This window comes from Nelumbo lutea, chromosome 4 (assembly GCF_056320005.1).
Source record: "Nelumbo lutea isolate HS-2025 chromosome 4, American lotus-T2T, whole genome shotgun sequence".
Classification (NCBI taxonomy): domain Eukaryota; kingdom Viridiplantae; phylum Streptophyta; class Magnoliopsida; order Proteales; family Nelumbonaceae; genus Nelumbo; species Nelumbo lutea.
Window position 1 is genome coordinate 47,187,251 of NC_142687.1, and position 13,892 is coordinate 47,201,142.

Genomic DNA, 13,892 nt, shown 5'->3' on the forward strand with positions numbered 1-13,892 from the left:
AAAAGATTAGTTACAAGATTTGAAGGTAGGAAACAAAAGGAAAGGAAAATGTGTCACTCATTCAGGTTTTTCTGCTTTAAAATTACCAGGAAGGCTATCTGCCAATTGGTGATCAAGAAGTTCATTTCAGCCAAGTGAAACATCATATTCGGTAATCAACTAGATAACGCCTATTAAAAAGTCAAATAGAAAAAAATTATAGAAGTTTTAAATAGTCATATTTAGTTGTAAAGTAATGAACAATAAATGCCTTTTTAACCATGGTTTGCAATTTCGATATTGATGGGCATTTTGTACACAAAGACGGGGAAATTTTGGAGATATTTTACTAAAATATTTGGAAAACCGAAAGGCCTAAAATCCATGAAAAACAATTTTATATATGAAACTAATAGGGACCCGTGCATAATGTAGGTATAACATTTGATATAATATCTGTTATGGAGTTTAAAGAAAACTTCAATAATTAACTATCATTTTATAAATCAAGAATGGCCTGTTCTATTTATTCTCATGATTTAGAAATTGTATCCTTAATAAAATGATATTTTTTAAGAATAATTTGATCAAGGAAAATAAGTGCTTAGCTTGTTGATATTCTTACTCCATGTGAAATTGCAAACCTATAAATGTGGAAATTAGTAACGTAGTTTTTTGAAGCCTAATTAGTAAACGTAGTTAATTATGGTTAAGGAGTATATTAGTTTTTTCTTTTCTAAGATCACTTCCTAAGATTATTGGGAACTAGCGGTGGCAATTGGGTGGGGTGGGGTGGGTTGGGTTTGGTTTGGGTTGAGCTTTAACCCAATTCATTTAATCTGTCAACCCATTAATGATCTAGTTGTATAAAATTAAATGGGTTGGGTTCAACCCAAACCCGCTTTAACCCAATTCAACACTCCCAAACCCATTAATCTTATATTTATGTACTTAAAACAAAAAATCAACTTCCTCTTAACAAATAAGTTGTTCATAGCTTGGTGATAATAGTAGTTGCTATTTATACAAGTAGTGAAGCTTCAAGTTACACATTATTAAAAAAAAAAGGTTCAAATCACATTATATGCATGTTATTTTTACACAAGCAACAAATCCATTTGACTATGTTTCGGATTTTGGATTTGACCGAACCACTTAGGTTCAAACCGGTCAGGCCAACTTGAACTATATCTAATTGGATTGTCTTTGAGCTAATCACATCAAGAGTAGTTGCATTGTTTATATCCGGATTAGCTTCAGTCGGATCCGACCAAACCGGTTCACTTTGGTCAGACCAAATCAGACCAGTCCAGTCAATGACGAACTGACTTGGACCGGCCCATATCAGGTTTGTGCATGGGTTTTGGACTGAACCGACTGGCTCGAAGCGAGTCAAGAGAAGTAAATAGGGTCGTTCTAGATTCAGGTCGGATTGTATAGATACGAGCTGAACTGGACGATCTAAATCGAACAAAGCAAGTAGGGAAAATTTAGGGTTCGAACCTACCCGGCTTGATCCTTTTCGTATTTGGGTCGACCCGGACTAGTACGCATTGGGTCGGGTCAGGTTTGGGCTGGGCTAAAAGACCCAAATGAATTGAACTGAGGTGATTGGGGTCTGTTCATATTTAGGCCACATTGAGCTTGTCCAGACATAGGTCAAGTTGATCTGGATTTATGTCGATTTGGGTGAAGTTTGTTGATTTGAGGCAAAACTAATTTTAGTAAATAATTAATAGAAAATTAATGTATTAATTAAAAATTATTTCATTCAAATGAAGAAAATAAAAAAATGGCTAAGAATTGATATTTATATCTTTAGTGGTTAACCCAATGGTTATCCACAACCCAACCCATTTAAATTGATCCAATGGGTGATCAAACCCATTTCCAATCCGGCAAGTGAATTGGCGGGTTGGGTGAAAAACTGCCACCCCTATTGGGAACATCTTCTTTGTCATTCAATGTAGATGTTTATGGATACCAAAGGCCCAGTTGGAACATGTTGGTCATTTATTGTTGATAGCATATCCAAACTTTATAAAGTCACACATTTTACAAAAATGGTAACATGCAAATATGTGAGACGTTGTCAATGTAAGGTTGTGGTGATGTGTGGGTAGGAGATCAAAACACAAGAGTTACACCTAAGAGCTCCTTCCTGCTTTTGCTCTTTTAGATCTTAGATCCTATAAATCCCCCTTCTTAGTTGCACTTGGATTAGAAAACATAGTGTAAGGGCATGGAATTAGCAATCACACATCTTATGGAGTAGGTGCCATTTTGCCATCATTCGAGTAGCCCCATCCTCCTGCACACAAAAGACTTTAGGGGTGGATTCGGGCTATGCCGAGCCGAATACTTGGTTATTCGAGCTCAACTCATAGGAATAGTATCAGGTTCGAGTTCGATTTGAGCTAGAGACTTGAGTTCGAGCTCGGCTCAGTTCATAGCTCGCAAGTTCAAGCTTGACTCGACTCGAGCTCAACTATAAGACAAGTTTTTTTTGAAAAATAAAAATTATATGTATAAAATTATTTTTCAAACAAAAAATTAAGAATTATAAAAATTATTTACTATTATACATAAAAAATAAAAATATTATTATATGTATATATGTATGTATGTATGTATGTATATATATAATAAAAATTATTTATTTAATACTAGGCTCACGAGCCTCACGAGTAAAGCTTCACTGGACTTGAAATCGACTCAATTAGCAAATGAGCCTATATATATACCAGACACAAATTTTACTCGAAGCCAAGTTTAATTTAAACCGAATCGAGCCAAGTTCAAATATCTTGTAAAAGACTCAGCTCATGGCGACCCCTATAAAACCTAATTCTTTATAAAACTAGTTGAAGCACTAAGAGAGCAGCTGTCACATTGAAAATAGTGAAATACTGAAACTTCATAGAAATTCACCCATTGGTCCATAAGGCTGAACCATATTAAATCTCATGTGTTCTTTGTGTTTACACTTATTTTAATATTTTCAGGGTTGTTGGCATATAACAAAATTCTAATGGGTAACATAATCACCCTAGGCTTCATAACTTAGAAATTATGTAAATCCCATATTGCTATTACTAAAATTTTTAATGTCTTGATGTTATGGTTTTAAATATGGAATAATTTCCACATCCTTCCACCTACTATTTTGAAGCCAAGCCCTCTTGCTCAATGTTTTTGAGAGAGAGAGAGAGACTGCCGTCAAAACCTTGAGTACTGACACGTAGTCCATTAGAACAGCTGTTTTCTTGCTTAATTATAATGTGATAAAGGTATTGCCCATGAGCCACCTTGAGCACTAGTTCGTTGGTGTGTTAGATGTCTTTTTCCAGCGTTGATGCGGAATCAAATTCCGCAACCAGCATTCTAGGAAAAAAGGGTCAAGGGAAAGTTAATTATTAATAGTGCATAGCTCCGAATCATATGCTCTGAACATGGCCATCTCTTGGAAATTGGAAGGGCCTTAAGCATTGAATAATGGCCACATATCTTAATGCACCATCTCTTGCTAGCATGTCTGACTTATTGGATGGTGGCAAGATTTTGCTATGACCATAGCCGCGGTAGATGCAAACTCTCCTTACTGCTGTATTTGGTTTGATAGAAAATACAAGAGAGAAAGCCTAAGCAAAACTGATGAATATTTCTGAAATAAATGATGTGAAAAATCAAAATATCCAGTAAGGACACACTTAATTTTCTCCATCTTATGGAAATGAATGCAATACAGAAGTACATTAAAAATGTCCCTTCTTGCTTTCTAGCAGAATTCTTCTTTCATTGGCTCCTCATTTTAAATTTCCAAGCCATTCCAAACTTATTTCATCATTAATCTTCTTTATCTTGAGTTTGGAGAGATGGGACTGAAGGGGTTTCCACAGAAAGGTTGCTTCTTCATCACAAATCACAGTGTCTAGATTTTGAAGGCCAGAGGCTAACCTTGGCAATTCCTTGACTGGGCAGCGTCTCATGTCGAGTTTTCTCAACTCCTTCAACTCACCCATCTCTCTCGGCAACCTCTTCAAGCTCACACAGTCAGATATATCAAGGAACACCAACTTTTGGAGGCCACCAATTGACTGTGGTAACTCCATCAATTCCGTACATGCATGCAGCCTTAGCACCTTCAACTCCTTCATACGCCCAATCTCTTCTGGAAGTGTGAATAAACTATGACAATTTGTGATACTGATCTTTTCTAGGTGGACAGCATCACAGATCCCCAGTGGCAGTTTCACTAGATCATCGCAATAGTCGATCTCAAGCTCAGTGAGATTTGGCAGCATTATGGGACTGCATTTCCTTAAGGCTTGTCCAACTTTACACATAACCAACGATATCTTCTGCAAATTCTTCAAGGATACTGCAATGTCAGAAAGGGGAGGAACTGAAATTTTCTCTAACCTGATTCTCTTCAATTGGGATAGATGATGAAGTGCCTCTAAATTACAAAGTTTGGCATGTCTGAGTCCATTATTTGTGATGATGAGAACCTTCAGCTTTCCCATATTCTCCATGAATGAGGGTAATGAGTAGTTTGTCTCTAGGAAGTCCAGAATTAGAACCTCAGCTTCAGGAATTTGCATGTGGCACCACCTCGAGGAAAACTTCTCACCTAAAATCCATAGCCTAGAATGTAAATTATATGTACAAACAAGGTGAAGCAGCAGTTACGATGCAAATGCATACAAAATATAAGGTTTTGCACTCTACATATTTGTATACTTCTTCCAAGCTGAACCAAAAGAACAAATATGAGTCACCTGTAAGAATAGAGACAAGGCGGGCACTGAAGCTTTCATCAGTTTCTGCATGCCAGCTCTTGGGAAGGGCATCTTCTCTTCTTTCCATTAGAAGTCTCTTACTCTTTTTAATGTCTTTCTGCTTCTCCTTACCTTGGTAGATAGCCAAATCTCTAAGTAGATCATGCTGAACAACGTACTGCTTGTTGAAGTAGCCAAAAAGTTCAGATACGTCTTGCCTATTAAAATCATCAATGGTTGAGGAAACAGTTGGTTAACTACCAAGAAGAAGAAGCAACAATGGAATATATTGATTTGTTTCCTCTTATCTGCAGTTCGAAAGTATAATGCAACATACCCTGTTGTTCCAACCAGATTAAGAAGATTCCGTGTGTAAAGTTCAAGGAGGTTGACATATGCATCATCTCCATCTAGTTCATAGAGCTCAGTCCACATATCTATAAGAACAGATACGGGGATCCTTTGATCTTCAGGAAATGAACCAAAGTCAAGAAAACAATCTCTAACAGTATCATCTTCAAAATCTAAGCTGGTTGCGAGACGATTTAAGATTTCTTTGTTCATGTCGAAATTGAAGCAACTGTTTGATAACTTCCTCTCCATATTGCGCCATATGATTGTTTTTTTCTGCTTCAGTGAACTGGCAATCACTTTAAGAACAAGTGGATATCCCTTGCAACCTTTCACTATCTGCAATTTAGTGCCACCAAACACAACTCATCAATACAGATTGAGCAAACAGGGAAGAAAGTAAACACCCATCACTAAATACTTTGCAACCCTTTTAGAATAACTCATAGATGATCTATCACTCAAATTCGTAAAGGATAAAGTTATCCTAGGTGCCTTTTCTTTCTAGTTATTTGCAAAATGTAGACTATATGTTCACCAAGTTCAACAAGGACCATTTCTGGAGATTATTTCAATTACAACAAAATATTCCCATATTTATCATTATCAACAAGGACTATATTATATTCACCGAGTTTATCATAATGGCACAATATTGATATCAATGAAGTGAATGAATTGGAAATGTTTTGATCATAGCACTGATTCTCCCACCTGTACAACCTCAAAAATCTTTAGCCGCTTGTTTTGTATAGGTGAAAATAAATTATAGAGCAATCTGGTATGGAAACATATTTTGCTGCATCAAAACTAAAAAAAAAAAATCAATGTAGGGTTGTAATTCATGCAATCTTTGGCAACAAATGTTGCACGTCAAGACTATTGTAGCTCAGGTTGTAAATATCTTGCAAACATGCATGAGGATGCAGCATTTACAGCCTGAAGTGCTTTCCCAATGCTTGTGTCATAAAACATGTTTCGTACCATGGAATTTGCTAAAATTGTATCCAGAAGCATATTAGATATCATTATCTTCTTCTAATTAGAAGATTCAGAGCAAACTTTGGTCTTTTAAAGGTTGTGTTCCTTGTTTTGTTGATAAAGAATGGATAGTTCTCATTTTTTAATGGGAAAAAAAAAGGAAATTACTTGGTTTATATGTTTTTTTTTTTGGTAACACTCAGTTTGGAAGGAGTATATATACTGAACATATTTGTATTTGTCCTCCTTTCCAAACTGATCCTAAAGGTTGCTATGCAATTAACCCATACAACATACAGGTTTTATTTTAGCATACAAGAGATTCAAAGTGTTAGGAATTTGGGTCACTGAAACTTGGAGGAGAAGCTCTAAGGCATGTCTGAAGACATTGTCTTCATAACATTATTTGCCCCCACTCAATTCCACTAAGTTTGTTGTTGGGTTATAGTCAAATCTATTTCCATGATACAACAGAGCTTTGGGTGAGAATCTGCAACCAATAAAGTTGAAAAGTCTCCGAAGAAACCTCTATGGGACAAAAGTGCTAATTCAGAAAAGGCTTTTTAAACAATCACAATTTCAAACATTGTGACTGTTAAAAAGTCAGTTAACAGTTAATAACTGTTAAATTTGAATAGTGTCTTTTGATTATACCTAATCGAATCGTGACTGTTAAAACATCAACATTCAGCCTCACACCAAAAGTCAAAAAGTCGCCCTTTGCTAGCCATGCGGGTGTGAGCAAAGTGCGCCTAATTGCACCACACACACACATGCATACGTGTTGTGTAATAGCAAGTCTCCATACTCTCCTATTTATTTCGAAGGAGTATAAATAAGCTCCTATTTAAAACCTCAAAATAACTTTCGTAATTTTCCAATGTGGGACAAGTTAAAAACTGGTTTTAATAAGATAAAAAGCTATTTTCCAAAACATGTGTGTAGATATATTTTTCATGTGATTGATCAATTAAACCCCATTGGATTTATGTATCATAAAAGGATATATTCTTATATATCATAAAGCTCAGAGAATATTAATGAAAGAATTGCATTTTGGTGCATATATGTGCTACTATGTATTGCATCCATGTAGGCAGAGCAGATAGATATATAAAACACCTTGTCTACAAGCTCGCTGTCTATCATCTCGCACTCCTGATTCTCTATCTGAGAGAATGCCTCATGACAGAAAAGCTTCTTTGCATCTTCATGGCTCAACATTTTCATATCATGTGTTGGCTTAGATGGAAATCTCATCCTTGATGTTACCAGTAACTTGTATCTTTCTGTTCTGAAGAGAAATTTATCAACTACTGATTCTGACCAAACATCATCTAGGATCACCAGCATGTCATCTAGTTTGTTTTTCATTTCGTCTTCCAGCTGCTTAATTGCATCTTCTTCGTTTTGGAATTCGATCGGTGAACGCCCGGTAACCTGTTCATATAATCTCTGTACGATTGTCTTCAAATCAGGTGTACTTGAAATGGTCAAAAAGTAAACATTTTCCTTGAATAAACCTGCTCAAACACAGTACAAAGACATTTACAATTGACAGATCAATGTTCCAGTGTAGAGAGCAAATATACAAAAGAATATATAGGAATATAGGATAATAAATGCATGGCAGCTAGTGCTAATGGGCTTAGCGTAAATTCTGGTTTACTTCTGATTCTGGTTTGACTTTATTTGTTTGTTGGCAGAGCTCATTACAAAAAAATGAGTTTAGATTGGTGCCTACAGAGTGCAATTCGATCTCCTACCCACAAAATATGTAAGAGTTATGAGATGTTCCCCATGTGTAGCTGCAATGTTATGTGGGTAGGAAATCCAGACTCTGCAGAGTGTGCCCTATATGCACATTTCTCATACTTGTGATGGGAAGATATTCTCAATACACAGCTGACATCGGCTGTGGGGTGCAGATACTATGCGGTATAAGACTTCCTAAAACACGTATGGCCTACTAAAGGGGTGTTTGGCACAGTGACATTGCAACGCCAGTTGTGTTTTGGGTTAATCAATACAAATTTTTGAGAGAGATTTTCTAATTGAAACACTTTGAAAATGTTTTGAGTAAATTTAAACAAGTTGTTATTTCTACTAAAATATTGAAATGATATTTTTCAAAGATGTACTTTTCTAATTGAAATAACATTTACATGATATGTTGTTTCTACCTAAAACATTGGCTTGATCTTTTTCAGACATGTATTTTTGTAATTGAAATAACACTTACATGATGTGGCACTATATATTTCTCATAAATTTGTATTGAGATAGAAAATACAAGAGTATTTATACATTGAAAATTCCTAATTCAATTGAAATTCTATCTTAATCTCTACCCTTTCATCCTAATTATCATAACAAGATAACCATATCTTAATGGGCAAATTGCAATCACCTCTCCTGAATTTTTTGACATAGTTGCAAGTAGACTCCCTCTATTAGAATCTTCTAAAAGGAAGCATGAAAATGTCTAAAATATCCATGCTGTTACTTTTGACCAAAATACTTATTTTTCAAATTTTCTCTTCATATGAATTGCTCAACCCTTCCAATATCTTTTCTAAGATTTACCCTATCTTAATCTCTACCCTTTCCCCAAGTCATTAGAAACCAGCCAAACTCCTTCCAATGGCCTTTGCAACTCAAAACTGGGTCAATTTTGTATATTAATTCGTTGCACCTCTCATTATTTCCAATGTGATACACTTTTTATACACTATTCACACGTGAATCCCAACAACACCAAAAACAACCTAGATGTAAAACTAAATAAATTAAAATTGGAATTTAAAACCATATCATTTGTTGCAGCAGGAAATCAAACATCCTCCATCATCGGGATCATCACCATTTTGGTTGCTCCTGCCGATCCCACACTCGCCTCCCTCTGCCTGGTGGGTAGACCTGTTCATGGGCCGAACTGAGCTTTTACTATTCATTAACAGAAATATGTTAGGCCTGAGCCCGAGCCCGGCCCGACCAATGGGCCTACAACTTGGGCCCGAGCCCGGCCCTAATAAAAAGACCGAAGCCCGAGCCCGACCTAATAAAAAAAATTAGAAAATTTCCCTATTCAATAATCAATATAAATCAGTATTTATCTACATTAAAAAAATATATATAAAGAAGGGAAAGAGGATGTGGAGAAGAAGAATTTGGTTGGAAAAAGAAGGGAAAGCGGTGAAAAAAAGAGGGGTATTCAACTAGGTTTTCTAAGCTTATTTATAGGTTGGGCCGGGCCGGGCTATTTTGACAAATCCCGAACCCGGCTCGAATTTATTGCGAGCTAGGCTTTTTGGCCCGAGATTAAGCCCGCAGGCCTATATACATGTTCAAGCCCATCCAGGGACCGGGCCGGCCCATGAACAGGTCTACTGGTGGGAAACTCACTGCCCCCTTCAACACTAGTGAATAGTGATTATTCCGACATCTACCCAAAGCACCTGATCTTCTTTGCACTTTGAGCCTGCTCACGATCCCCATTACCTTCAATTTTGCCTTCCTAAATTCCTGAAACTGGGGAAGTTTCACCCTAGAATCTATTGAACATGCACCCTGAAAGCACTACCAATTCGGCCTCCAGATTCTGAGCCCTGTAAATCTCCCCTCTGATGATTGAATATGCTGAGCTCCATTGTCCTTGAGTCAAACCCTACAAAAACCCTGAGGGCGTCACCCAACTCCTTGAACAGTGCCCCATGACCAACCTCCAAATTCAAGTCCATCACCATTGATTTCTGGTCCCTAGCTAGCTGTCTAGTTGCAGACTTCTTCCTCCACATGACAAACAACCATCTCTGCAGTGCGATGCGTCTTCAATGGAGACGAGCGATTAGGCCCGTCTTCCATCACCTGTCACCGCTTCCAACTTGTTGCTGAAGAAGAATAGAATCCTGCCCCCAGCTAACTGTAACATAGAGAGAGCCTCGGACGGTTGAATAAAAAAAACTGGAAAACGGTCAGACCATTTTTCCTTCAAACTGGATTTTTTTCAAGAACAGTTGATTTTGCTCAACAAACCACTAACCCGAGCAATTAACCGTTTGAACCAATTGAACGGTTTTGACTATTTTTTATATTTTATTAGAACGAATCAACCGTTCGAGCCAAAAAGCGGACCTTGACCAATTCGCTCTCCGGATCGATTTTAAAAACCTTGCTTCAGATCCGAGCATAGACCACCGAGGTCCCAGAATACAGGACGTGAGAACTGCTTCTTGTTCTCCAAAAACTTAGAATACCATTTATTTATGTCTGGCAAGGCATGATACCTAAAGATTTTTAAACAATCAACTGATATCAAATTCTTCAAAATGTACGGGTTTAAATCCAGAATCATACTTTTCCGGCATCATAATATTGCCTTATTCAAAACGTACGGATCATTTGATCTATTTTCATGTTGACAGTTCTAACCGACTGTTAGAAAAGTGTTATGAAAATGGGTAAATTACTTATAGTTTTCTCGGGTTGATTTGCCTACTTATACCCCTTTTCCTATGAAACTAGAGGGAGTTTGTTATTAGAAGAGACAGAATTAAGACGGAAATAGAGATTTTACCAAAATGTTCATGATGATGAAATATTAGTCATGTTTTTATCTTTTTGTTGAACTTGTTTTCCATTTCCCATTCGGCCATTCCTTCATTATCACCATGGCATAAAAAAAATGGTCCTTTCAAATATTATAAATGAATGTATTTTTGTTTAGGGTCATCTATTATGTTTCATGGATTTACTAAAACCCACTTTATACTTTGTGTTTTATTAAAACACCCCTTATAATTTGTAATCGGTTTACTTAATCGACATTCCATTAGATGACACTGGAAAATGACAGCTTTAACCTTAACGTCCATTTGCATAAATTCAATAAAAAGAAAATGAAAATATCATTTTTGCCCCTAATAAGATACCAACAACTTTGGTTAATTTTGTTTTTTGTATGAAGAAGAATTAGGGGTACTTTTGGAATAAACAGCCCCGAGAACATGCCCTTGAGCATTTCCCACTCAATTTAGGTTATAGTGTTACTATTTTCAGATGGAAAAACAAACACTTCTGAGTGAAAATGCCGATTAAGTAAAGAGATTGCTATAGGGGTGTTTTAGTAAAATGAAAACTATAAGATATGTTTAAGTATATCCATGAAACTATAAGGGGTGTTCTAGTAAATGACCCTTTTGTTTACACAATCTACTTTCCATCCCTAAAACTGGTTGTATAGGGCTATTAATGGGTTGGGTCGGTAAAACTAGAACTGACCGGATAAGAATTATTAAGGACCTAGAACCAAACCGACAAGTTCTCAGGACAATCAGGTCTGACCCAATGGACCCGATTATAATAAACCTATTGAAAATACTATACATAATATATTAATTTATTTAACATATTATACATTTAAGATATATATATATATATATATATATGTCGGATCAAATCTGAGTTAGTTTGGGACTAGGTGGAACAAATTTCGAATTGATAATAATTGAGACAATATATCAAGAACTGGAGTCAATCCATCGGTTTCAGTTCCTGGAACCAAAACCGACCCAATCGATTCAGGTCCATTGGGTTGGGCTTGATCAATTGACATCCCTAGGATCATATGGGCAGGTGGGAGTGGGGGGGTAACAAACTAGCAATCATCCCAAACCGAAAGGAGTTAAGTTAATGGGTAAAGCCGTGGGGAGGTCTTAGCATTTGACCTAAACCCTAGGGGAAGTAATATAATTTACCCTAGATGAAGTTTGTGTAATTCAAGCACTTACTAGTCATGTTAAATCTTAATTGCCTAGCCTATCAAAAAAAAAATCTAAAAATTCCCTACAACTCCAATTATTAAACAAGACATGTTTACTGTCAAGACAAAAGAACAATAAAAAGGGCATGGGCTAAAGTAGTAAGAAATTATTTAAATGCTCATAATTTAACAATATTAGTTATGATAGTGAACATAATGGAATGGAAAAACAGGAGGATTAAGTGGCGGATCTATGTAGAAGTCAGTGTGGTTATTTCACAGTCGTACAAGGTGTAAGAGGTGAGACCAGTGATATGCGCCCACTGATCAAATGTCCTAGATCAACCTCTGAGGATTCATCATGTAGCTGACTCTATACATGTATAATGGTGATAATGGTGATGATATACATGTATAAATATAACAAATATTAGTAAACTTATTTGGATATATACTAAATTTTAACCAAATTGTAGTACAAAGACATGTGAAAGCTATTTTTATTAGTTGGTTCCATAGTGATCTAGTATTCAAATCAGATCCTTGTTGTCCATTTAAAATCCAGAAAATCACATTCAGATATATCAAACTCAGATTCTAACCCATTTCAGAACTTAATAATTAAGCCAATATATGGGTCCAATGGAGAAAAAAAAATCTTAGTAAATGCATGAAACTAGCTAGGAAGGGAGGACTCTTGTCAATTACCTCTTACTTCTTGATCATGGCATAGCGTGGATGCCAACGTTGTCTTGCCACATCCACCTGGAGCAGATAATACCACCACTGTCACACCTTCCTTAAATAACTCTATCTTCAATTCTTTCAGAGGCACATCCAATCCAACAGTCAGACTCGGGAGACCAGGAACCGCACACAAATTCGAATTATTGAACCCACCACCACCATTTCTCTCTCCCAAACTCAATCCACCAACCCTGTGAGTCAGTTCCTTGACTTCAACCATAATCTCTTGGGTAATGCACCAGATATCGGCCTGTGCATCAAGTTGAAAGAAGCTTCTCAGAGATTCATCCAGCTTGATAAACCTCTTTGAGTACCTGTACTTCTTGATGTAGTTCCACTTGGGAATCGTCTCACACTCTGTGACGAACTTCTTCCCTTTATTCAACTGTTCAACAAGTTTAACAACATTGGGCCTCGGCCGATCTGTTAACTGATCACCTAATGCTTTTCCCCTTTCGACAACAGGCTTTACGTTTTCAAGTGTGTACTTGAGCCGCTCTAGGTGCTGCCGGAATTGGACAGCCTTCTTCGTTTCTTCTATAATCAACTTCAGCAACTCCGATGCCACAGCCCCGACTGCAGCCCCATCAAGCAATGACGCCGCCATGAGAGAATTAACAATCAAGGAGAGCAAAACTGGAATTGCTTCTCAAGGTCTTTTATTTGTGAATTTGTTTCTTCTCCTCCACGGAAGTGTGATCTTTTCAAACTTTGTTTCTCAAAGTCGTCGGCAGACGACCTTTTCAGACTTTGTTTATTTAGCTGGGAATCTCCAGTTCAATTCTACTGCATAAAACATTAATCGCTAATTAATGGGCTGTTCAGGAGTCAGAATCATTAATGCAAACCATTCAGCTCTTCAACTATTCTACAGTTGGATTTGACGACGTGAGACCTTGGATAACAGAAAAGCAGAAAAGTGAATTTCCAAATACATTTTCATTAAACGACTTTTTCGCAATACATGCTCCGGCCGAAAAATCCGGATCTAATGCGAACACTTCCGTTATCAAGCGCACGGATACCTAACAAACCGCGTCATTATCACGCGTGTCGAGCATCATACTGTAACACAGTGGATGAGTGGAAGGACATGGCTCAGAGAAAAAGGGAAAATTCCAAGCACCCTGTATTTTTAAGCGGTATTTGGTTGTAGTACAATTTTATTTGAAATAGTAAAAATACATGAGAATGCAAGGACATGGCTTAAATGCAAATTCTTATTGAGGTTCCGTTTGGTTTGCAGGAATAGGGGTCTAGAATTGGAATCCGAATGCGCTATTTCAAATTCA

General features: G+C 36.8%; 1 protein-coding gene across 1 annotated transcript; it reads right to left on the reverse strand.

The window, feature by feature from the left end:
* Positions 1-3,621: 3,621 nt before the first annotated feature.
* Positions 3,622-13,379, reverse strand: LOC148855606 (putative disease resistance protein At4g33300). Its single transcript, XM_088982529.1, has 5 exons — positions 12,562-13,379; positions 7,215-7,615; positions 5,098-5,450; positions 4,761-4,978; positions 3,622-4,612 (listed from the first exon to the last, which is right to left on the reverse strand). Exons 1-5 carry the CDS (start codon positions 13,205-13,207, stop codon positions 3,786-3,788), a joined length of 2,445 nt encoding a protein of 814 aa, XP_088838655.1. The 5' UTR covers positions 13,208-13,379; the 3' UTR covers positions 3,622-3,785.
* Positions 13,380-13,892: the final 513 nt, after the last annotated feature.

Coding starts and splice junctions, on each gene's coding strand:
- LOC148855606 (XM_088982529.1), bottom strand. CDS start 13,207: ATGGCGGCGTCATTGCTTGATGGGGCTGCAGTCGGGGCTGTGGCATCG. Junction 5,451..7,214: donor ACAGCGAGCTTGTAGACAAG/GTGTTTTATATA, acceptor ACTAAATTGCAG/ATAGTGAAAGGTTGCAAGGG. Junction 4,979..5,097: donor AATCTGGTTGGAACAACAGG/GTATGTTGCATT, acceptor TGATTTTAATAG/GCAAGACGTATCTGAACTTT.